The 27,943-nt window shown below is 42.4% G+C and overlaps 1 protein-coding gene across 2 annotated transcripts in view; it reads right to left on the reverse strand.

Moving 5' to 3' along the window:
* Positions 1 to 27,135, reverse strand: part of LOC306931363 (zinc finger matrin-type protein 4) — a 124,483-nt gene extending 97,348 nt beyond the window's left edge. For both annotated transcript variants that reach the window (XM_079512731.1, XM_079512730.1), the window contains exon 1: positions 26,498 to 27,135. In XM_079512731.1, coding sequence (XP_079368857.1) covers positions 26,498 to 26,557 — 60 coding nt within the window. In that variant the 5' untranslated portion in view covers positions 26,558 to 27,135. The remainder of the gene's footprint in view (positions 1 to 26,497) is intronic.
* Between the last annotated feature and the right edge of the window lie 808 nt (positions 27,136 to 27,943).

A 27,943-nucleotide genomic window follows, 5' to 3' on the forward strand; every position in this document is an offset into this window, starting at 1 on the left:
GGTCTACTACTACTGTACAGTACACTAGCTACTGTATGGTCTACTACTACTGTACAGTACACTAGCTACTGTATGGTCTACTACTACTGTACAGTACACTAGCTACTGTATGGTCTACTACTACTGTATGGTCTACTACTACTGTATGGTCTACTACTACTGTACACTACTACTGTATGGTCTACTACTACTGTATGGTCTACTACTACTGTATGGTCTACTACTACTGTATGGTCTACTACTACTGTACACTACTACTGTATGGTCTACTACTACTGTATGGTCTACTACTACTGTATGGTCTACTACTACTGTATGGTCTACTACTACTGTATGGTCTACTACTACTGTATGGTCTACTACTACTGTATGGTCTACTACTACTGTACACTACTACTGTATGGTCTACTACTACTGTACACTACTACTGTATGGTCTACTACTACTGTATGGTCTACTACTACTGTATGGTCTACTACTACTGTATGGTCTACTACTACTGTATGGTCTACTACTACTGTATGGTCTACTACTACTGTATGGTCTACTACTACTGTATGGTCTACTACTACTGTATGGTCTACTACTACTGTACACTACTACTGTATGGTCTACTACTACTGTATGGTCTACTACTACTGTATGGTCTACTACTACTGTATGGTCTACTACTACTGTACACTACTACTGTATGGTCTACTACTACTGTACACTACTACTGTATGGTCTACTACTACTGTATGGTCTACTACTACTGTATGGTCTACTACTACTGTATGGTCTACTACTACTGTACACTAGCTACTGTATGGTCTACTACTACTGTACACTACTACTGTATGGTCTACTACTACTGTATGGTCTACTACTACTGTATGGTCTACTACTACTGTACAGTACACTAGCTACTGTATGGTCTACTACTACTGTACACTACTACTGTATGGTCTACTACTACTGTACAGTACACTAGCTACTGTATGGTCTACTACTACTGTACAGTACACTAGCTACTGTATGGTCTACTACTACTGTACAGTACACTAGCTACTGTATGGTCTACTACTACTGTACAGTACACTAGCTACTGTATGGTCTACTACTACTGTACAGTACACTAGCTACTGTATGGTCTACTACTACTGTACAGTACACTAGCTACTGTATGGTCTACTACTACTGTATGGTCTACTACTACTGTACACTACTACTGTATGGTCTACTACTACTGTACACTACTACTGTATGGTCTACTACTACTGTATGGTCTACTACTACTGTACACTACTACTGTATGGTCTACTACTACTGTATGGTCTACTACTACTGTACACTACTACTGTATGGTCTACTACTACTGTATGGTCTACTACTACTGTACACTACTACTGTATGGTCTACTACTACTGTATGGTCTACTACTACTGTACACTACTACTGTATGGTCTACTACTACTGTACACTACTACTGTATGGTCTACTACTACTGTATGGTCTACTACTACTGTATGGTCTACTACTACTGTATGGTCTACTACTGTACACTAGCTACTGTATGGTCTACTACTACTGTACACTACTACTGTATGGTCTACTACTACTGTATGGTCTACTACTACTGTATGGTCTACTACTACTGTACAGTACACTAGCTACTGTATGGTCTACTACTACTGTACACTACTACTGTATGGTCTACTACTACTGTACAGTACACTAGCTACTGTATGGTCTACTACTACTGTACAGTACACTAGCTACTGTATGGTCTACTACTACTGTACAGTACACTAGCTACTGTATGGTCTACTACTACTGTACAGTACACTAGCTACTGTATGGTCTACTACTACTGTACAGTACACTAGCTACTGTATGGTCTACTACTACTGTACAGTACACTAGCTACTGTATGGTCTACTACTACTGTATGGTCTACTACTACTGTATGGTCTACTACTACTGTACACTACTACTGTATGGTCTACTACTACTGTATGGTCTACTACTACTGTATGGTCTACTACTACTGTATGGTCTACTACTACTGTACACTACTACTGTATGGTCTACTACTACTGTATGGTCTACTACTACTGTATGGTCTACTACTACTGTATGGTCTACTACTACTGTATGGTCTACTACTACTGTACACTACTACTGTATGGTCTACTACTACTGTATGGTCTACTACTACTGTATGGTCTACTACTACTGTATGGTCTACTACTACTGTATGGTCTACTACTACTGTATGGTCTACTACTACTGTATGGTCTACTACTACTGTATGGTCTACTACTACTGTATGGTCTACTACTACTGTATGGTCTACTACTACTGTACACTACTACTGTATGGTCTACTACTACTGTACACTACTACTGTATGGTCTACTACTACTGTATGGTCTACTACTACTGTATGGTCTACTACTACTGTATGGTCTACTACTACTGTACACTACTACTGTATGGTCTACTACTACTGTATGGTCTACTACTACTGTATGGTCTACTACTACTGTATGGTCTACTACTACTGTACACTACTACTGTATGGTCTACTACTACTGTATGGTCTACTACTACTGTATGGTCTACTACTACTGTATGGTCTACTACTACTGTATGGTCTACTACTACTGTATGGTCTACTACTACTGTACACTACTACTGTATGGTCTACTACTACTGTACACTACTACTGTATGGTCTACTACTACTGTATGGTCTACTACTACTGTATGGTCTACTACTACTGTATGGTCTACTACTACTGTATGGTCTACTACTACTGTACAGTACACTAGCTACTGTATGGTCTACTACTACTGTATGGTCTACTACTACTGTATGGTCTACTACTACTGTACACTACTACTGTATGGTCTACTACTACTGTATGGTCTACTACTACTGTATGGTCTACTACTACTGTATGGTCTACTACTACTGTACAGTACACTAGCTACTGTATGGTCTACTACTACTGTATGGTCTACTACTACTGTACAGTACACTAGCTACTGTATGGTCTACTACTACTGTACACTACTACTGTATGGTCTACTACTACTGTATGGTCTACTACTACTGTATGGTCTACTACTACTGTATGGTCTACTACTACTGTATGGTCTACTACTACTGTATGGTCTACTACTACTGTACAGTACACTAGCTACTGTATGGTCTACTACTACTGTATGGTCTACTACTACTGTATGGTCTACTACTACTGTATGGTCTACTACTACTGTATGGTCTACTACTACTGTACAGTACACTAGCTACTGTATGGTCTACTACTACTGTACAGTACACTAGCTACTGTATGGTCTACTACTACTGTATGGTCTACTACTACTGTACACTACTACTGTATGGTCTACTACTACTGTATGGTCTACTACTACTGTATGGTCTACTACTACTGTATGGTCTACTACTACTGTATGGTCTACTACTACTGTATGGTCTACTACTACTGTACACTACTACTGTATGGTCTACTACTACTGTATGGTCTACTACTACTGTATGGTCTACTACTACTGTACACTACTACTGTATGGTCTACTACTACTGTATGGTCTACTACTACTGTATGGTCTACTACTACTGTATGGTCTACTACTACTGTATGGTCTACTACTACTGTATGGTCTACTACTACTGTACAGTACACTAGCTACTGTATGGTCTACTACTACTGTATGGTCTACTACTACTGTATGGTCTACTACTACTGTACAGTACACTAGCTACTGTATGGTCTACTACTACTGTATGGTCTACTACTACTGTATGGTCTACTACTACTGTACACTACTACTGTATGGTCTACTACTACTGTATGGTCTACTACTACTGTATGGTCTACTACTACTGTATGGTCTACTACTACTGTATGGTCTACTACTACTGTACACTACTACTGTATGGTCTACTACTACTGTATGGTCTACTACTACTGTATGGTCTACTACTACTGTATGGTCTACTACTACTGTATGGTCTACTACTACTGTATGGTCTACTACTACTGTACACTACTACTGTATGGTCTACTACTACTGTATGGTCTACTACTACTGTATGGTCTACTACTACTGTATGGTCTACTACTACTGTATGGTCTACTACTACTGTACACTACTACTGTATGGTCTACTACTACTGTATGGTCTACTACTACTGTACACTACTACTGTATGGTCTACTACTACTGTATGGTCTACTACTACTGTATGGTCTACTACTACTGTACACTACTACTGTATGGTCTACTACTACTGTATGGTCTACTACTACTGTACACTACTACTGTATGGTCTACTACTACTGTATGGTCTACTACTACTGTATGGTCTACTACTACTGTATGGTCTACTACTACTGTATGGTCTACTACTACTGTATGGTCTACTACTACTGTACACTACTACTGTATGGTCTACTACTACTGTATGGTCTACTACTACTGTATGGTCTACTACTACTGTACACTACTACTGTATGGTCTACTACTACTGTATGGTCTACTACTACTGTACACTACTACTGTATGGTCTACTACTACTGTATGGTCTACTACTACTGTATGGTCTACTACTACTGTATGGTCTACTACTACTGTATGGTCTACTACTACTGTATGGTCTACTACTACTGTACACTACTACTGTATGGTCTACTACTACTGTACACTACTACTGTATGGTCTACTACTACTGTATGGTCTACTACTACTGTACACTACTACTGTATGGTCTACTACTACTGTATGGTCTACTACTACTGTATGGTCTACTACTACTGTATGGTCTACTACTACTGTACAGTACACTAGCTACTGTATGGTCTACTACTACTGTATGGTCTACTACTACTGTACACTACTACTGTATGGTCTACTACTACTGTATGGTCTACTACTACTGTACACTACTACTGTATGGTCTACTACTACTGTATGGTCTACTACTACTGTATGGTCTACTACTACTGTATGGTCTACTACTACTGTATGGTCTACTACTACTGTACAGTACACTAGCTACTGTATGGTCTACTACTACTGTATGGTCTACTACTACTGTATGGTCTACTACTACTGTACACTACTACTGTATGGTCTACTACTACTGTATGGTCTACTACTACTGTATGGTCTACTACTACTGTATGGTCTACTACTACTGTATGGTCTACTACTACTGTACACTACTACTGTATGGTCTACTACTACTGTATGGTCTACTACTACTGTATGGTCTACTACTACTGTATGGTCTACTACTACTGTATGGTCTACTACTACTGTATGGTCTACTACTACTGTACAGTACACTAGCTACTGTATGGTCTACTACTACTGTATGGTCTACTACTACTGTATGGTCTACTACTACTGTATGGTCTACTACTACTGTATGGTCTACTACTACTGTACACTACTACTGTATGGTCTACTACTACTGTATGGTCTACTACTACTGTATGGTCTACTACTACTGTATGGTCTACTACTACTGTATGGTCTACTACTACTGTACACTACTACTGTATGGTCTACTACTACTGTATGGTCTACTACTACTGTATGGTCTACTACTACTGTATGGTCTACTACTACTGTACACTACTACTGTATGGTCTACTACTACTGTATGGTCTACTACTACTGTATGGTCTACTACTACTGTATGGTCTACTACTACTGTATGGTCTACTACTACTGTATGGTCTACTACTACTGTACAGTACACTAGCTACTGTATGGTCTACTACTACTGTACACTACTACTGTATGGTCTACTACTACTGTATGGTCTACTACTACTGTATGGTCTACTACTACTGTATGGTCTACTACTACTGTATGGTCTACTACTACTGTATGGTCTACTACTACTGTATGGTCTACTACTACTGTACACTACTACTGTATGGTCTACTACTACTGTATGGTCTACTACTACTGTATGGTCTACTACTACTGTATGGTCTACTACTACTGTACACTACTACTGTATGGTCTACTACTACTGTATGGTCTACTACTACTGTATGGTCTACTACTACTGTACACTACTACTGTATGGTCTACTACTACTGTATGGTCTACTACTACTGTATGGTCTACTACTACTGTATGGTCTACTACTACTGTATGGTCTACTACTACTGTATGGTCTACTACTACTGTATGGTCTACTACTACTGTACACTACTACTGTATGGTCTACTACTACTGTATGGTCTACTACTACTGTATGGTCTACTACTACTGTATGGTCTACTACTACTGTATGGTCTACTACTACTGTACACTACTACTGTATGGTCTACTACTACTGTATGGTCTACTACTACTGTATGGTCTACTACTACTGTATGGTCTACTACTACTGTATGGTCTACTACTACTGTACACTACTACTGTATGGTCTACTACTACTGTATGGTCTACTACTACTGTATGGTCTACTACTACTGTATGGTCTACTACTACTGTATGGTCTACTACTACTGTATGGTCTACTACTACTGTACACTACTACTGTATGGTCTACTACTACTGTACACTACTACTGTATGGTCTACTACTACTGTATGGTCTACTACTACTGTATGGTCTACTACTACTGTACACTACTACTGTATGGTCTACTACTACTGTACACTACTACTGTATGGTCTACTACTACTGTATGGTCTACTACTACTGTATGGTCTACTACTACTGTACACTACTACTGTATGGTCTACTACTACTGTACACTACTACTGTATGGTCTACTACTACTGTATGGTCTACTACTACTGTATGGTCTACTACTACTGTATGGTCTACTACTACTGTACACTACTACTGTATGGTCTACTACTACTGTACACTACTACTGTATGGTCTACTACTACTGTATGGTCTACTACTACTGTATGGTCTACTACTACTGTATGGTCTACTACTACTGTACAGTACACTAGCTACTGTATGGTCTACTACTACTGTACACTACTACTGTATGGTCTACTACTACTGTATGGTCTACTACTACTGTATGGTCTACTACTACTGTACAGTACACTAGCTACTGTATGGTCTACTACTACTGTACAGTACACTAGCTACTGTATGGTCTACTACTACTGTACAGTACACTAGCTACTGTATGGTCTACTACTACTGTACAGTACACTAGCTACTGTATGGTCTACTACTACTGTATGGTCTACTACTACTGTATGGTCTACTACTACTGTATGGTCTACTACTACTGTATGGTCTACTACTACTGTACAGTACACTAGCTACTGTATGGTCTACTACTACTGTATGGTCTACTACTACTGTACACTACTACTGTATGGTCTACTACTACTGTATGGTCTACTACTACTACTGTACAGTACACTAGCTACTGTATGGTCTACTACTACTGTATGGTCTACTACTACTGTATGGTCTACTACTACTGTACAGTACACTAGCTACTGTATGGTCTACTACTACTGTATGGTCTACTACTACTGTACACTAGCTACTGTATGGTCTACTACTACTGTATGGTCTACTACTACTGTATGGTCTACTACTACTGTATGGTCTACTACTACTGTATGGTCTACTACTACTGTACACTACTACTGTATGCTCTTATGGTTGTCATGTCCCTCTACTGACTGTACACTAATACTGTATGGTCTTATATGACCACTGACTGTACACTACCACTGTATGCTCTTATATGACCACTGACTGTACACTAATACTGTATGCTCTTATATGACCACTGACTGTACACCAATACTGTATGCTCTTATATGACCACTGACTGTACACTACCACTGTATGCTCTTATATGACCACTGATTGTACACTACTACTGTATGCTCTTATATGACCACTGACTGTACACTAATACTGTATGCTCTTATATGACCACTGACTGTACACTACCACTGTATGCTCTTATATGACCACTGACTGTACACTACCACTGTATGCTCTTATATGACCACTGACTGTACACTAATACTGTATGCTCTTATATGACCACTGACTGTACACTAATACTGTATGCTCTTATATGACCACTGACTGTACACTACCACTGTATGCTCTTATATGACCACTGACTGTACACTAATACTGTATGCTCTTATATGACCACTGACTGTACACTACCACTGTATGCTCTTATATGCCTGATATCTGCTGCTAAGTGATGTCTTTTACTTGCTCATTTGTGAAGTGTTTCATGTATATTTTACTAGAATTTCGCGGGCCTTCGGCCCGCTCATCCTAGCGCCATGCGATACGCAAATGGGAAGAAGGCAATGGCAACCCATGATGTTTTGTTGCCAAGCTGGCTGAGTGACCTTGTTTGGTTTTGTGTATTTGTGTATGAAAGCGAGCATGGCAAGGCGCAGGAACACTGTACTGTACTGTACTGTACTGTACTGTACTGTACTGTACTGTACTGTACTGTACTGTACTGTACTGTACTGTACTGTACTGTAAGTCTTTGTACTGTACTGTACTCATGTGTACTGTGCTGTTCTCTGTACTGTTGTTATTAGTGTTGTGTTCTTATTTTTTATTATTATGATTATTATTATTATTATTACATGGATTAATATTCTGATGTACTGTACTGTACTCTGTACTGTTGATATTATAGTTGTTATTAGTGTTGTGTTCTTATTTTTTATTATTATTATTATTATTACATGGATTAATATTCTGATGTGAGCTTTCTTTCTGTACTGTACTGTAGTCATGTGTACTGTACTCTTCTCTGTACTGTTGATATTATTGTTGTTATTAGTGTAGTGTTCTTATTTTGTATTATTATTATCAGTGTTTTGTGCCATTTGCGCTGCATCGCGAGGCGATCCAAAATCCCCCCCGCGCACGCACGCACGCACGCACGCACGCACACACACACACACTGTACGTAGCTGTTTTGTGTTGCAGCGCGTTGTTGCAGCGCGCGCGTGTGCGTGTAGTGTTGGTGTTGTTGTTCTTATCCATATATGCGCCTCGGTTCGTCCCGCGTGTACCACGCCAGGTGTCGACGCGGTCGTGTTTGCATTATTTTAACTGTGTATGTATGTAATCGCAGCGCTCTCCAGTCCAAGTTAGAATCAGTGTGTGCGGTGTGTTGTTGTTCTTCTTCTTCTACTTTTGGTACGTGTGTGTGGGTCACGTGGTGGGCTTTGAGCAAATGGGAGAGGGAATGTAGTGTTGCCAGGTCCGCGTATTGTAAGCGAGTGGTAGTGTGTGTAAGTAGCGTGTTGAATGGCATTTTTTCTGTGCTTGTTTTCATAGACGTATTGATATTGTTTGTGAGTCTGGACGGGAGCCGGCTTTAGTGGCAGTGCAATGACAATTTTTACGCGGGTGGTGTTGAGTGTGGGCGTGCTGCGCGACATGAGGAGATAGCCGTGGATCGACGCGGAGGGTAAGTCTGTGACGTGTTAGTGTGTTTAGTGGGTTGTTGCAGTGTGTGTTGCAGTGTGTCAGTGACGTAGTAGCTGGTGCCTTTTTTTCCTGGGTTGCGTACAGCTTTTTGGGTACACCTTTTCAATTGTATAATAGATAATAACTAGAAAAAGTGCCCTTCCGGGCACAGGTCTCCACCAGGAGGATAGGAGTGTGTGTGATGTTTGGCAAAATGTTTAGGAGGATGTTTTTTTTTATTTGTTTTTGCAACAATTTTCTTCATTTTGTTGAGGAAATGCAGAGCCAGATCACTCATAGCATCTCTAAGGATAGAATTCTGGATGAGCAGGACATGTGCAGCATTTTGTACAAAACGGGCCACTCCTGAAAACTTTGGAAGGCAATCTTAGCCAATCAGTGTACAATCTGAGAACAGACTCGTCTTGATCACATGACTACAGAGATCATGTGTACCGTTTGCCATTTCTTCATACGCCTTTGATGGCAATTGGATGATTTGAGGCATTTTGTTCCAAAAATGTGTTTTGCAAAAATCAACCTGTTGGTGGCGCTATAACAGGCCAATGTGAAAAGGGTGGGATATATTCCTCAGCCTAGTAAGAAAATGTGTGAAAGATTTCACGTAAATTGCATGCTGCGTTCATGATTTGAGGCTTTTGTTCAAAACGGGGCAATCTTGCAAACTGTGAAAGCCAATTATAACCAATTAGGATGGAATATGAAATATGGGACAGATCCAACTTGAGCACATGACCATAGAGATACTGTGTAACGATTTGTGAGATTTTTGAACAGAATCTGGAGGAGTAATATCAAAAAATGTGTTTTACAAAAGTCGGCCTCCTGGTGGCGCTATAAAAGGCAGATGCGGAAAATGCAGGTCAAAGGTTTGTCCTCGGCCTCTGGGGAGTGTGCATGCAACGTTTCACGCAGATCGGTGCAGTTTTAGGTAACAAATGTGAAAAGCTGCCTCATGGTGGCGCTATAACAGGCCGTTCTGGAAAATGTGGGGCAGAGGTTCATCGTTGGCATCCAGGGAGTGTGTGTGCAAAGTTTGGCATCGACCGGGTTAACGGTGCCGGAGATTAGCTGTTCACAGACGGACGGAAGGACGGACACACGGACGGAGTGCAAAACATACTCTCTCCCCATGCCTTCGGCCTGGTGGAGACAATAATCAAAGTAACTAGTAACTTAAAGTTTTCAAATAAATGTAGTGGAGTAAAAGTACAATATTTGCCTCTGAAATGTAAAGTACAAATACCTCAAAATTGTACTTAACAGTACTTTGTGTATTTACTAGGGCCGGGACTTTAACGCGTTAATTGAGATCAATTAACTACAGAAAAATTAACGCGTTAAAAAAATTAACGCATTTTAATCGCACTATTTTTTTCACCGCGGAACGTTGTCACTGGACAGTTTTCAGATGGACCGGCGCACCACCCAGTTCACCGAGTGAAGTGTCCGTTGTTACAGGGAGTGGAAACCACCCCCCTTTAGAATGGTATGGCCCAGCAGCATTGGGGGAACAATAACACCACCAGACAGTTCACCAGACCGGGGGAAGCCGCTGAGATCACTTTGCTTGTCCCCGTGGATTGGAAATAGGATTTAAAAGGCTATCCGATGATAGCGTGGATTACAGCACAGTTGTGTGCAATTATTCAATAAAGAATTCGCATATCACCGAAGACCGCACCTCGTCAAGCCTCCAGTATCGGCTCGATGCGAAACATGTTGCATGTTGCCTAGCCTGGAAGCTAACGTCAACAACAGTAGCTCTGGTCCATAGCGTAGTTAGGACTCAGGAGGAGTTCTATGGTACTTAATTTGATCCTTTCCCCTCAGACCCACGGAAGTGCAGGCTGTGCAGCCCCTCGTTTTTAGCACAAAAAAATATGTGAAAGCCTACTTTCCTCCTTCTAACACTATGGATCAGAGCTAACGTTATTCCAACTACCAGTAGCAATTCAAGGACCCGACCAGATGACATGGTTTCTAACTAAACGGTTATGGCCAAATAAAATGTAAAATCTGTTAATGGCTGTTACTGTATGTCCACGGAAGAAACACAGAGGTGCTTTCTTATGGTCATGTCACATATTTGCTGCACCAAGCCCCCCCCAACCCTGTGGAATGCATTCCCCAAACTCTCAGAAACATGCCCCCACCATCCAAACCTTCAATATTGCTTTCCCCAGCTATTTCATCTATTTAATTCCTTAGTGTTTTTCCTCTAATAAAGTTGTTTTTGATTTATCATGTCCCCCTTGTAAAGCATTTTTGGGTACTCAGAAAAGCTCTATATAAATTATTAAATTTGAGATATTATAATTTATTACTACAAAAACAATGTTTTATTGCTTAAACTTATGTATTCACTATTCATTGATTCACTAGTATACCAAAATCCATTAAAAAAAATAGCTTTCTCACTGTTCTCGGGTCAAATAATGATATGCGATTAAAATGCGATTAATCGAGATTAATTAACTACAAAGCCTCTGATTAATTAGATTAAAATTTTTAATCGAGTCCCAGCTCTAGTATTTACACCACTGCTGTTTACTAAATGCAGTGCTTATTCTTTAACACCATTCCTGACGAATCCAGTTTTTGTCCCAAGACGTGTATACAGTAGGCCTACAATACAGTATATGATGTACTGTAGACATTGCTGTGCTGTGAACGACAGGATGGGATGGATGTATTTCAGTGTATTTGCTGTTGAATGTGTCTGACTGTCTGTAGCGATCCTGGGAGTTTATGGCAAAGCAACACCTCGTTCTATCGATTGACACCTCACCGTCAGCCCGAGCGAGAAAGAATCCAATCCGTTTTCTAATCTCCAATCTAATTAAAAAAGTATCACGATGACTGGAGAGATGTCCTAATCTACCTAATATCTGCGCTACCTCTGTGATTATTACACGCGGGGTGGCAGACGTCGACTAATTAATAGAGGCAATCTGTCGGCAGGATTAATGCAATGACGGGCCCAACTGAGCTGAGAGAGGTGCTGTAGAGATGGAGTGATTGCAAGGAGGGAAACGACGCAGGAAGGAGGGAGTGGGGGGGAAAGTGACAAATGTGCTGTGAGGTGTGAGTGGTGGGGAACAAAATTACCAGCGTGGATGACAGATGGTAAACGGCGGGAAACCGCAAGTGAGTCTTGCAAGGCCACTGACAAACTTGACGGGGGGAATAGAAAAACACGCAGTTACGCCACTCTAACAAAGCTACGTGTTTTGTTTGATTTGAGTGGTGAGCTCCAAGGTGAGGAAAGTAGTGAAAATATTGCCGGTCTACAAGCTCAACTTGTAGATCGACTGTGAGCTTGTACAGTAGATGGATTTGTTTTGTTGTTATTGTTGCTTTTTCTCCTTTCCCAACTGGGGACAGTTTGGAAACCTGTTCCTTATATATAGTGTATCTCATGCCCTAAATCCAATTTTTATGAACATGCTGCTCAGCATCTCCTATACTGTGCCCTGATATTGATCCACTCACAAACGGGAGCACTTGCATACACGCACGCACGCACACACGCACGCATGCACGCACGCACGCACGCACGCAGTACATTAAATCTGCCAGGGAGAGCATCTGATGCCCATGAGATCTCATGTAATACATTTCATTCTATTATTCAATCTGTAATACTTTAACTTTATGCAATTTGATTAAATACATGTTAAATCCTTAATACCTTTGTCTGTTCTTAAACTTCATCAACTAAAAGGACGCGCAGATAGTGTGCTCCTAGAGGGCTGTTCTAAAGTATCTCACTGCACATTTGTTTTGGTATTATCAAGAGCTATCTCCTTCAACGCACGCACGCACGCACGCGCACACACACACACACACACACTCCCTCTGTCTTTCTTCCTGTACTACGGCCTTGAGGGCAATGATTATTCATGAGGGGTCGTCGGCTAGACTTATCTACTCGTGTGGAATAAAGGCCACACTGACTAGCGTGTCTGTCCTTAATGTCACCTCTTCATCTCCGGTCCTTATTCATGGGATAGAGAAAGCTTCCCTGAGAGTGAACAGTGTTCACACAAATGAAAGATGAAAGGCTCCATATTTGTGTTTTTGTCGTTCGGGTGCTTTATTTGTCCCTTTACCAAAGGCCATTTAACCCATTTTGGGGGCGGTAACCCCTTTTGGTGTTTTAAACATTATGTTATAATTTAGCTATTGAAAAATAGCAGCTCTACAAGCTCATAGCGCGCCACCGAGTGGCGCGCTATGAACTTGTAGGTCTGCTATTTTTGAAAAATCGTTCAAATGTGCCTCAAATCTTTCAGAAAATTGCCATGATTTAGAAAACTTTTTTTTTTAAATTTCGACGTCAGGCCTGAATGGGTTAATGGTCTGTCCATCCAGGTATGACTCAGGTTAGTCTGGACCTATTCTTCACCGGCACTGCAGCTCAAAGGGCTAGTATTAGTCACTTGTTTTAGATACGAAGGCCTTTTTATTCACAAAGGGCAATTCCTTTTTCGCTCTCTCTCTGTTATGGTGCTTTTCCTTTAAAACCTTAATGATGCAAGATGTTTGGCTTCCCATCTTGATGCATCGCATTGCGACACGTTGTGAGCTTGTAGCTTTGTTTGCCTATACGGTATATTGAGAAAGGAGAGAGGCCGCACAGCTCGTAGTCACGATGCCATCAATATCTGCCTACAGCATATTGACATGGTCAAAATAGGGATGCCAGCCAGCTTGAAACTCTTAACCCATTTTGACCTGAGATCAGATTCTAAAAATGTCTTCTACATCCTGACAGTTTTCTGAAAAAGCTATGTTTCTATGTCAGTCGTTCTTCGATTTTTCAAAAATAGCAGACCTACAAGCTCGTAGCGCGCCACTCGGTGGCGCGCTATGAGCTTGTAGATCTGCTATTTTTCAATAGCTAAAGCATAACATAATGCTAACACCAAAAGGGGTTCCCGCCCAAAATGGGAATATGGACGCATACAGTGATTGCCAGTACTGATGTCATCAAAAAGTATACACGGCTGGGTAATAAACTGAATAAATATAATGTCGCTAGGACACCTGCTTAGTTAGTATCCATGGTAACGAGCAGTTAACACTGTTTAGCAAAATTAAGCAATTACCCAATGACGCTAGCGACGATTCTGTCTGACCAATCAGTAGCAGTGTTTTCAGGTCACCTTTTGGTACCGCCTCAGCTCGTTTATTAGCACCTCGACAGAGGTGATCCCCAAAAGGTATCACGTCTGACTGGTACCAGGTACTTTCGCTTGATGGAAAACCAAACAATCCAAGTCAAGCTCCCTGAGTTCCAATGGAAAAGCGATGTTAATTATCCCTCTACTCTCTCTCTCTTCTCTCTCTTTGGGCCATAAACTTTGGTAATAGTATTAATAGCAGATCTACATATTTGGGCCACAGTAGGCTTCCATTAGAGGGTAAACGAAGCCTATATATCCAGGGTAAAGTTAGGTTTTCCCCGCTTAACCGAGCACGCGCACGCGTGCGTGCGTGGCGTGCGTGTCTTTGTGAGTGTATGTTTGGAAGGGTCTGCACTCACAAGTTAAGTTAATAGTGGGAGAGAAGCATTGTGTAGTTTGGATGGATGTTATGCTGCTGTAACATATGGGTGATGTTATGCTGCTGTAACATATGGGTGATGTTATGCTGCATGGCAATGTAGCTGTTGGGTTCTGTCTGTCCCATTAGCAACTAACTGCAGTGTTTTTTTTTCTAATGTTAGCACACTATCCCAATGTTCTTGTGTGCTTCTGTGTGACATGAATTCTGTAAAAAGAAACACGATATCTCTCTCTCTCTCTCTCTCTCTCTCTCTCTCTATATATATATATATATATATATATATATATATATATATATATATACACACATACACATATCTTTTCTGCCAAAATATGTCTTTGATGTTCTTGTTTGCTGAAAATAACCACTTTTATTACACATTCCATTATGGAGTGGACAGGCTTTTACTGAGTCTGTAGCTTTAGGGGCCATGCAATCAGAAACCCTTAAATGCCAGTGAGATGCTGCTCTGCACGGCGCTCTCTGGAAATCATCGCCACAGTACGGTCACGATCTACACCTGATGCCTGTAACTACAGCACAAAGCAGGGTTTGGGGTGAGCGAGGCTCCACTGCCGACGGTTGTGTCAAAAACGCAACGTGAGTCACGTGACACAAAACACTCAGAGGAGCCTGCGGCTGGTATGTTCACACGAGCAGAAGATTCAAAGATACACACCATATTTGTCGCTTTGTATACTGTGTTGCTCACACGGCCGTTGATGTCATCACGCTTGTCGGAAGAAGAAGTTCCAGAAGTGTCACTGAAGTCCCAATAATCACGGTAAAGCCAGGCTAAAGCACACCCTTGAGTGTAATGTCAAAATCAAATATAGCAAGCTCAGAATATGGATGCTGGGGCTCAAGTGGTTAAGCTGCTCCGGTGGTGCTCGGTGTGAGGCTCTATAGGAGAGAGAGAGTGTTCTGAGAAACCTTTTGCTTCATATGAGATATGTACAGATTCTTGTCGGAGGGAGGGAGTTATCTCTGTCAGAGTGTCGGCTTCTTGAACCATGAGAGATGTTGGCTGCAAGCAATAGCAATGCCATTTCATTCTGTTCTTTTGTACTCGTATCAATGCTACTACAGCAGACTGATTGAAGCACTCAATCCTTGCACTTGTTGTGCTTGCATGAAAGTGAGCCTAGAACACTGCTTATTTATTAATTTATTCCTTTTTTTTTTCTTTCAATGGTGTGGCTCTGAAGGAGGCTAGCCAGAGAGAGAGAGAGAGAGCGAGAGAGGGTGTGTGTGTGTGTGTGTGTGTGTGTGTGTGTGTGTGTGTGTGTGTGTGTGTGTGTGTGTGTGTGTGTGTGTGTGTGTGTGTGTCTCCGCGGAGCAATCAGGCTGGAAACGTGTCCAAATGTGGAGTCCTAGATGCTTTATAGAGGGCTGACATCACATGGGACCCACGCTGTTCCCAAGTGGATCTTGACTCTTGAGATCCACATGATTGGATTTTTTTTATTTGCTCACAAATCTAAAGTGATTTACACCATTTGGTCAGATTGCAGAGGACTTCCGCTTTTATATGAGTGCACTCAGAGCTAGGGCTGTCACCATCATCAACACTCAGGCCTCATTCACACGTACCAAACACCAATCAAGCAATGTTTGGTCTTTTTTTTGGGCCACCACAATGCTTTTCCAATCGGAGTCACATGGTTTGATCAAACATTTGTGTTTGATTGCTGATTGCTCCCCCCTCATCAAACCATGTGACTCCCATTGAAAATGAATTGGAGCAGCAATCAGACATCACACACGGACCGAACATTTGTTGTGTAGGTGTGTACGAAGCCTCAGAGCTAGGGCTGTCACCATCATGAACATTGTCTTGATCATCATTGTCATACAAATAATTGTGATTAAAGATTGAATTGTGCTCTTTTCCATTGAACATTGGAGAATAAAAATAAAATGCATTTCTGTTTGGCTTTTAGGCTTTGTAAACAAAAAGTTGTAAAACTAAAGTATGCAAAGAAATGACTGACAATGACTGATACAATAATCAAAATCAATAATGAACTACAGTATGCCCAAAATAGGCCACATTTTATCATTTTATACTCAACTTTTGTTTAACAAAATAGTGGAAATGTTAGAAAATAACATTTTGCAACATGGAAACGATTATGACAATTATGCAAACATAATTGCAATTATATCAAATAATTAGGTGATTATGCAATAACTGTGACAAGTTTACTCTTAGCTACTGTACAGTACATTGTTACATCCTGGGTATGTTGATCTTGCTTTGTAGTGCTGGCCACACACCCCACATTGGCCACACGTACCCCACATTGGCCACACGTACCCCACATTGGCCACACGTACCCCACATTGGCCACACGTACCCCACATTGCCTCTACACGGTTCGCATTCGATAATTACTTTTATTTATTATAGCTGACTGTGACTGTCACGTTTTGTGTTGTTTGTGTGAGGACAACACATTTGGTTATATCCTCAAACTGCTGTTTAACCTGGATCATTTGCATTTCAAATAAGCTATAAACCAAACTAAAAATCCGCCCCTGGAGTGGGTGAAGATACAGATAAGGGGGGCAAGTATATTATATGACACCCCACTTGACGTGTGTGTTCAGACCACAAGAAACTGACTGGGTTGGTCTTCTATCACAGTTGTGATAGTGTATAAGCACATCAGGGACCCTATGTGCTTGTGCACACACATGTGCACTGGCAAAGACTTTTTTCGCTCATAATGAGACATTTAAGAATTGCTGTTGCATTGCACAGAGTAGTCACTCATTATAAGGACCTTGGCTGCTGGCTAGATTTTGTCATTACAATGAGCAATGCTCAGTCTCTCTGCTGCTTTCCATCGTACTTGAACACACACACACACGCATGCGCCCAAGTATGTGTGTATTTGTGCGCGCGGGCGCTCGTGTGTTGGTTATGCAAACTCACTCGCACATATCCTCATGGGCTCTGAGTGAATGAGGGGGAGACGGGTTTTATATTCTTCTAGAGACTTGAAAATATTTCAAAAAAACAATAAGAAAATAACAGCAGCTCCATTCTGACCATTCCATTCCCACTGGTACTGTACTGTTCCAGTAAACAGATACACTGGAAGACAGTATAGAGCCATAGAGCCCAGCCCTGTTTACAGTGCTGTGAGCCTCCACAGGAGAGACTGAAGCCCCATTTTTTACTTCATAGCACATACAGTAACACATACAGTAACAGCTGATCTGCTAGCTCACAACACGTCATGGACTCTACGTGTTGTGAGCTTGTAGATCAGCTATTCTCTGCACCGCAACACATAACACAGCCCTACTTATAAATTAGGCATAAGTAGGGCTTGGAATCAAATTTCGATACTTCCTTGGCTTGGAATCAAATTTCGATACTTCCTTGGCATTGAAATAAACCCATCAATACTGATGATATTGATATTGAAACCTTTACCTTTTTTTTATATTTATTTCCTGTGTTTGTACCCAATATGTTTTACAGTTACAGACAACTTAAATTGTGTTAAATACACTAGGTTTATTCATATCATAATTTCAATGTCTAATGTTGATTCCTTTAAAAAACACATTGGGTAAAGATATTGTCCAGGAACCGGTATCGAAATCAATCAATAAACTGAATCAAAAATAAACTGAACCATATCCAGCCTATAGGCATAAACTGAAAAGAGATCAATCCTATGTTCTTTATACAAACTGGAGAGAAATTTAAAAACAATTCAGCCAGAAATAATGTAATGGGTGGACAAAAACTAATTAATGTGATAAATAAGTAGAGAGGACCCCCCCCCCCATTTGGGAAGTCTTTATTCTTGTATTTCCTCAACGTTTTCCCTCTTATCACTCCACTGCCACGCAAACTCTTAATCTCTCTCTGTGCCTCTGACTGTCTCTCTCGCCCCCTCTTCATTAGTGAACTGATATAGCCACCCATGCAACCAAAACAGCTAATTACCATTATGACAATTTTCCTTTTGGTAATTAGTAAAATAAGCTCTTTATTCCACGGCACAAAAGACTGTGCCAATTAGAACATCGTTTGGAGTCATTTCATTTGAATGCCTCCCCCCTTTATCCTGGTGGCTTGAAAGTGAAGCCGGGCGTAAAAATAGTGGCAGCACAATAATGCGCTGGAGAGTTAATGATGTGTCGTTTCTGAGGAGACATCAACACAGGTTACGTTAACCCCTGTCAATCACACACAGCGTGTGTGTGTGTGTGTGTGTGTGTGTGTGTGTGTGTGTGTGTGTGTGTGTGTGTGTGTGTGTGTGTGTGTGTGTGTGTGTGTGTGTGTGTGTGTGTCTAAGGCCCGGGGGTCCCCCACAGTGTGCTAGAGGAACGACGGAGCAGTGCAGTAAGGCTTCGTACACACCTTTCGGACACACAGATCTGTCCGACCGACCACTGATTACATTTTTATGATTTGATGCCTCCATGTCCCACAATGCTTTGCGCGATTTGGGCGGTGCTACATACGCGGAAATAGATGCACATATGTTCAGTGTAGTTTTCTTGACTGCAGCAGCAGCTAGCGGTAGTTTGTCGAGGCCGTTTTTCACACTCAAAGTTCACTTAGAAGGTCCGGATCAAGGACCAAGGACCAAATATTTGCATTTAGATTTTGGTCCGTTTGGTGTTCACACTGGACTTTGTAAAGCGTACCAAATATGTAAACAAATGACACGTGGACATGTTAAGCGAACCAAATGGTGAAAAAAAGAAAAGAGGTCATTTTACGACGGAGGGAAAAATAACATGAGGGGGTGCGGGAAATCACTGTCTACAATTTTTGGGCGCAACCTTCAGTCACACAGAGAAGAGAACAGCAACATGAATCATGATTGCAGCAACAACTTGAAATTGCATTAATTCTTAATAATTATTTTATTAGCCAAATAAGACAACAGATGAACAGAGGAGCAGGTGTTTGAACAATAATGTGCTTGCTGCTGGTGCATACAATTCACCGGAGACGTATAGCCTACAACAAAGTATCCCCGAATCCCGATAAAAGGGACTTTTCTTCCATGTGTGCACCTTAACCTGATTCGATATAGGCCTATGTTATTTCTGCGCATCAAATCGACGGGCATTTCCATGTCATATTATGGTTTAAACTTGAAGCCGTGCTGGTCAGTTAAGCTTCAAGTCAGAACAGCTCCGCTGCAGTTGACCTATATCACGTCTTTTGCTATAGTGATGTAATCAATTAATCATTTAGGACCACCTGTAGCTTATTTAACATTTGCTCCATTGGCTCTTTATGCGTGCGGCCGTGCGCTAGAGCGAGACAGGATGATTTTAAATATTTCTCTGTCTGCGTCTCTCCCATAAGAGCTATAAAATATATCGGGTCTCTCCCCCCACATGTGCGCGCGTCATAACTTTGCGTGGTGGCGCATGCTTAAAATAAACAGATCTACAAGCTTACATCGTGTACCATACCGTAAGTACCATTCGTGTCGATAACTTGTACATCTGTTATATTTGCGCATGTGAACCTCGTACGCTGCCATTACATTTCTACTCTAGGCTACTCATAGACATATATGCCGCGTCTACTATTAAAATCAATAGTGATCTCCGTAAAAAAGACATGCTTTTAGAACTAATTATTAATGCAGCCTCACAACTGCCGAGGCCTGACGGCTATTTTGGCTATCGTCCTGTATTTCTGTATATAGAATAGCACGAGTACCAGACTGGACTCACTCACTGGAGACAGCCGTGCGCAACTTGGACTCTCCAAGTTACGCACGGCCGTAGCCAAAAGAAGACATACAAACAAGCGATATAATAGTCTGTGTCACGTAACTCAAGAAGACTACAGCCTAAACTCCACCCAGTGCTGTCAAGAACGGAAGTTCTCTCCTATTAGTTGGCGGTTAAAAACCACCCTTCTGTCCGATCTGAAGTCCCACCCTGTTCGTTGGCTGTTTTGACTACAAGGTGTCCGATGTGTTTGTTGTGCCCTCCGCCCCCACATCGGACAGGTTTGTCCGATCAAACGACGTGACTCCCATTGAAAATGAATTGGAGCAGCAATCAAATAGCAATCAGGCATCGCACACGGACCAAACATTTGTTCTTTAGGTGTGTACGCAGCCTAAGACTTTATTAAGAAGTGAGAGTGTAGTGCCTGTGCGTACCCCTGTACGTGTGTGTGCGCGTGTGTTGTGTGGCGGTGGCTCAGGGGTAGAGTGCCTGGATGGGAACCGCAAGGTTGCCAGTTCAAACCCAGGCTCCCCCAGAGTTACTGTCGAAGTGTCCTTGAGCAAGACACTGAACCCCTAATTGCTCCCGATGTGCTGGTTGGTGCCTTGCATGGTTTCCGCTGCCATCGGTGTATGAATGGGTGAATGTAATGCACAATGTATGTAAAGCGCCTTGGATAAAGGCGCTATATAAATGCACCATTTACCATTTTGTGTCCGGCATGCTGACTCTCTCTGTATATGGTGGGTCTGACCATACAGTGAGACCAGGGTTTGAACCCCGGGAGATTACACAAGAATTAAACACCTCTATATACAACAGGTAGTTCCGACCAAGCAATGTGATTGGTTGAAATAGGCTCTCTACCCGTGCTTAAACCAGCATGATGGAACACCTAACCCTGGGACTAATGACATTAAAATAATCACTCCGCAGTCCTCACCTGAGGAGACCAAGAGACCATATTTAGGCACAGCTGCGCACCTGGCCTACTGGAGGGAAAACCAAAAACAACAGCAGCCTGCAAGCAGTGGAGAACAACAAACAGCCAGTACCCCGTTCAGAAATTGATTATATTGTTAATTTATTTGGTGGGCTTACTTGTGATGAATGGTTGGATGAGAGGATGAGATGGAGTGTGCATTTTATAGTTTGTGGTATGACAGTATCGTGCAATGAAAACAGCCGATCTACAAGCTCACAACGCGTCACCACCGTGCTGCGTTGTAAGCTTGTTGATCAGTTATTTTGGCCATGCGACACGGTCGCGCGATATTGCAATTTCTCCCAGTGACTGCACCGGGCCGGCATTGACATGCAGATGTGTTGATTGGTGAGACGGTGCCTCTGTGACAGGCAGCATGAGCGCTGCTATACTTTGAATCAACAGGGAGTCGGGACTGTCTCAGTCAAATGATCTCTATTTACAGCAAAACATTATTTTTTATTTTGATAGTGAATTCCCCCACAATATGCATACATTTGATGGGTTTTGTTTTGTTGGTAACTGTTGTATAATCGCAATATAACACTCGAGGGTGTGCTTTACCTTCATTATTGGCACTTGTCTTCAGTGATGCTTGCGGAACTCGACTTTGTCTCGTTCCTGACCGCATCACTTTCGTGCCAATAATCACGGTAAAGCACACCCTCGAGTGTAATATTGCTTAAGTAAACTATATGCTTAGTTTACCGCAGGGCCAGCTCTGTACTTTTTCCCTCCCCATTTCTTTGCCAAAAATATCCGAGCTACAAGCTCACAACTCATCACTTTGCGAGGCGTGGTGAGCGTAGATTGAATTGCCCCATGGTTGAAAAATGTGCAGTACAAATAAACTTGCCTTGCCTATTTTCAGTGAATGTTCCCCTCAGAATAGGGATGGTAGGGTTCAAGTAGTCAAAATGATTATTGCATTCAGCTGACATACACATTTTGAACCAAAGACATAAAATGAACTCACTGAAAAGGTTGCAGTGCCATGCCTGCCAAAATGATGTCTGTAGGTTGCAAAAGCATGTGAACACACACACACACACACACACACACACACACACACACACACACACACACACACACCCTCTTCTCATAGACAACCAGCCTTTTGCAGAGTCACGCTGTAAAATGTGGAGTCTGAGCTATTCTAATGTGGTTAGGTCTGAGAAACCTCATCGGTTGTGTCTATATATCCAATGTCAAACTCTTGACAAGTGTAGAGATTACGGGTCCGTTTGGTTCCATTTGTACACCGTCAGAGTTCAATGAAGGCTCAGGATCTTGACAGTGCTGCCTGTCTCCCTCCTGCTCTATCTGGCTGCAGGACAGCTTTCCAACACGGTGATGGAGGGGAAGCAAAATTGAGTCATAAAGAGCCGCAGCCGTCTGCTACGGCAGCAGATATGAAATATGCACTCGGCTATTAGTTCGACCCTGATATTAACCCATTCAGGCCTGACGTCGAAATAAAAAAAAAAAAGTTTTCTAAATCATGACAATTTTCGGAAAGATTTGAGGCACATTTTAACGATTTTTCAAAAATAGCAGACCTACAAGTTCATAGCGCGCCACTTGGTGGCGCGCTATGAGCTTGTAGATCTGCTATTTTTCAATAGCTAAATTATAACAATGTTTAAAACACCAAAAGGGGTTCCCGCCCCAAAATGGGTTAATGGTTAATGTGGTTAAACGCTAACGTGACATGGATGCGTTCCAGGTCTCAATGGGTTAACATAACGTGACACCCATATTAACATATATATTAAAGACGTCTCACTTGTTCCTTGCTGAATGATACGTGCCACGTGTTGAAAGTTAGCGACTTAAGGCCACTGACACTTAATCACCGTGTCCTGAATCATCATCGTCACAGTCTAATGCCCCCATTTATATGTGGTTGTGCTCTGCTGTGTCGCACACACCGAAAATAGCAGATCTGCCATTTTCCCCGGCGCGACGGTCACAGCGCAGTATAAATCACCCTTAATGGGGGTCATGTGTGCATAGCAGGTCTGTAAGATCTACTGAGAAAGACAATCTCCTATCTACTGGGCTGATGGCGATGGCAGAGCTGTTCCCTATTATTTATAGCCAATATCTAGCAATTAATATGATACCGGTATATGAATTGTTGGATACTGGATATACACAGCGGATATCGTGCACACAAAGAAAGGTCACATTGAACACACATGCACACACACATGCACGTGCAAACAAACTGATGTACCGTACGGATGTGTCCACATGCGCAAACACACACGCTCGTGCGCTCGCCCACACACACACGTACACCTGACTGTGCATACTAGAGACACATACAGTACTAGCAGAAAGGTCACACACACTCTGTGAGAAAAAGATATGTGAAGAAGACCTGTGCCTGTTGCTATGGAGCAGGCCTATTCCTAGGGGCATGAACACACACACACACACACACACACACACACACACACGTGCACGCATAAACACATGCATGCGCTCTATCAGTCTTAAAGAAACTAGAGCAGTTGCATGGTGGCGGACGCACACACCATCAATCTAAGTCTTATTAAAGAAGCGAGCAGGCCAGGAGGCGCATTTAGCCACTTTTCAAGAACAACATCATTCACAACCAGATCATTCCTCCAGGACTGTGTGTGAGTGTGTGTGTGTGTGTGTGTGTGTGTGTGTGTGTGTGTGTGTGTGTGTGTGTGTGTGCTCCATTTGTGTGTGGGGCGTGCAGAGTTGAAAAGCGGACAGTTTTCAAGAACAACATCTAGGCTATGGCCTGGTTCTCCATCTAGGACAGGACAAATTATGCCAGTCGGTTAATAAGATTCTGCCTCCAATCACAGTTCAACACACTGTGTGTTTCTATGTTTGTTTGTGTATATGAGAGGCTGATTGTGTGTGTGTGTGTGTGTGTGTGTGTGTGTGTGTGTGTGTGTGTGTGTGTGTGTGTGTGTGTGTGTGTGTGTGTGTGTGTGTGTGTGCGTGCGTGCGTGCACATGCGCCCTGGAGAGTTATTGATGTGTCGTTTCTGAGGAGACATCAACACAGGTGTCAATCAAACACGTGTGTGTGTGTGTGTGTGTGTGTGTGTGTGTGTGTGTGTGTGTGTGTGTGTGTGTGTGTGTGTGTGTGTGTGTGTGTGTGAGAGAGAGAGAGAGAGAGAGAAACAAAGTGAGGAGGACACAGAAGCCTCTGAACTGCTTAATTTAATTGTAAAAATATAATTTCCCATAAGTCTATAAATATTTACTACTATAGTACCACATTATAGTTTATCATGCAACATTAACTTGTCTTAAAGGGGTGTAACGTATTGCGCTGTAGCAGAGTACAATGCAAGGTCATTAGTCATGGAGAGTCTCCTGCATGTGGACTCTGGCTGTGTTCTACAGAAGGATATTCTAAATCGATTAACCAGGGCAGGACTCCTGCCGTTGACTAATCAATAACACCATGTAAACAGAGCACATGGCCTCACCTCTTCAGACATGTTTATGTAGCTACATATGGTTCTATAAGAAAAACATCTGAGTAGTCGATAATTACTGGAAGCCAGGCTTTGTTTTAATTTAGGGCTGTGTGAAGATGGACATGTAAATTAAATAGTTTTGACTATAAGTGACACAGTGCCTCAGACTATATCTTGTGCCACACTTTATCCCTAAACGTATTTGCCATTTTTTACTAACATTGTACTAACAGTTAAAATAGCCGATCTACAAGCTCACAACGTATCGATGTAGATCGGCTAGTTTAACTATTTTACCAACATAGGGCCCATAGATTATTCTTGTTATAGCCTGCCCGGCTGCCCTGCATCGTGTGTGTGTGTGTGTGTGTGTGTGCGTGTGTGTGTGTGTGTGTGTGTGTGTGTGTGTGTGTGTGTGTGTGTGTGTGTGTGTGTGTGTGTGTGTGTGTGTGCGCGCGCGTGTGTGTGTGTGTGTGCGCGCGACTGTGCGTTAGCCTCAGTGACAGGCTGAGTGAAAAAGCCATAAGCATGGTATCAGACTGCAGCAGACACTGAATGGAGACTACTTTCCAAAGTGACAATTAATGCCTGGTGCCGAGAGTCCATTCAATGTGACAGAGAGGAGCCAGGGGAACTCAATGTCATGACAGGATCACAACTCATTTCCTATTAGATTTGCAGCAACATTAAGTGCCGTGGGCTATTTGCTTGATTTATATGTGCCTCCATGGTGCGATTGAGGTGAGGATCGATCTCGGTGGGATAGTTGAAAGTTTCCAAAATGAAATGAATCCAAGTCCACACTTTATTGGCAACAGATAGCCTAGTAGGCTACTGACTGACAGCCCACTTATCTGTCAGGGACCCGAGAGCACCGATAGAGTAGTCCGTGAGGAAACTTACCCTGAGTAGCCTATCACGTATCCCACTGAATCTGAATCCATATCGTATCCCCAACGTCTCAAAGCAACATAACACAACATCTCCAACATCCGAGAATTGTCTTTTAGAAAAAATAACTGGCCACTGCATGCCTGCCCTGGGCATGGAAGATTTAAACAACCCGAAGCAATATAAGGGTGAACATTTTGGCCAACACAGCAGAATATGCTGCAGGAGCCTTTCAGTTTGAAGGTATGGTAACCGTAAAACACAGATCCGCAGGGCAGCAAACTTATTTCTTAAACTATCCCGTCAAACGCGATGAGAAACAGGCCTGTCACCGTGTCACTCACCTCGGCTCCGAGGCAGTGCTCTCTCCTCTTCTCTCCGCGCGCCTCCACCTCCACAACCATTCGCCAACAACAATGCGCCTTTCGGCTCCTTCGCTCGGCGCACCTGTAAATCCGTCAAAACTTAAGGAGTCCTCGCCGACGGAGCCTTCGCATTTATGGCGTCGCCAATTAATACGGCCGATGTGTGAAGTTGCGTGTTATTTATTTCCCGTTGAATCTCCTCCGCCACTTTCGGCAGCAAAGCGTCTCTTTTCCCCCTCTATACCGCGCCGTGCAGCAGGCTGCGTGCCGCTGTGATGATGATGATGGTGGTGGTGATGATGATGCCCGCGTGTCCTCTAGCGACTGTTGTGTGACACGGAGGAGGAGGCAGCAGGCAGCACGTCGCTCTGTTGATACCATCACACGAGGAACAAAAAGTGAGATTCGATCCCAGGAGAGGAAGGAGCTAGGGTTGTTCTCATTCTCTTCTCTCACTCACCCAACCCCCGGCCGTCAGTCACCACCACTCACCAGAACTAGAGAGGAGAGCAAAGTGTGCGATCTCCTCTGCTTTATAAGCGGCCGTGGTGTAGGCTTTGATTGCGGGAACACGAGCCGAGCGGAGCGAGTGGGTTTCAACAAAGTGGCACCCACATGTAAAGGTATCATCTTACATAGAGTGCTTTTTATGGTGTGTGTGTGTGTGTGTGTGTGTGTGTGTGTGTGTGTGTGTGTGTATGTATGTGTGTGTGTGTGTGTGTGTGTGTGTGTGTGACTCAGTGTGTGTGTGTGTGTGTGTGTGTGAGAGAGAGAGAGAGAGAGAGAGAGAGAGAGAGAGAGAGGAAACACTCCGTGGTAGTGTGTGTATTTCCCAGGGTAGCTATAGCTATACACACACATTATGACCACACATAATTGGCTTCTGTAATGAGGTTAGTTTACTTTTCTCATGACACCAAAATCCTCCAATTGACTTTGTTATATTTGGGCTGAAATGTCTTTTCTCCTCCCCTTTTTTAAGGTTCAGCTGGGGGGAATTCTTTCAGACCCTTACACTCCACTATCTCAGTAAAACAAGTGTTTGTAATGAGCCCATATTTTACCTCCAAAACTAATGGAATAGAAAATATTTTAATCCAAATCGTGTCATTTATTTGCCTAGATTGTCCCAGAAACCTTATGCTCAGTCAGTGCCAGTACATTTCTCACTGCCAACGACAGCACACATCCAAACTGGCATGAATTCCAAAACCGGGGACTACAGTCGCCCCTCTATGCTGTCATATTTGCTAAATTTAGGGCTCGCTAAAAAGTGTGACACTGCCGTGCCCTGCTTTATAATTTCTTTCCACTCCTATTATCCAAAGTCTCTTCCAATTGTCACATTTTCTTGCCAGTGTGGGGATGTGCATTCATCCTGGGAGAATGGGCGCCTATTACACGCTTTTAACGCCTGTGACAGCA

The sequence above is a fragment of the Electrona antarctica genome, assembly GCF_951216825.1.
Source record: "Electrona antarctica genome assembly, chromosome: 10".
NCBI lineage: Eukaryota > Metazoa > Chordata > Actinopteri > Myctophiformes > Myctophidae > Electrona > Electrona antarctica.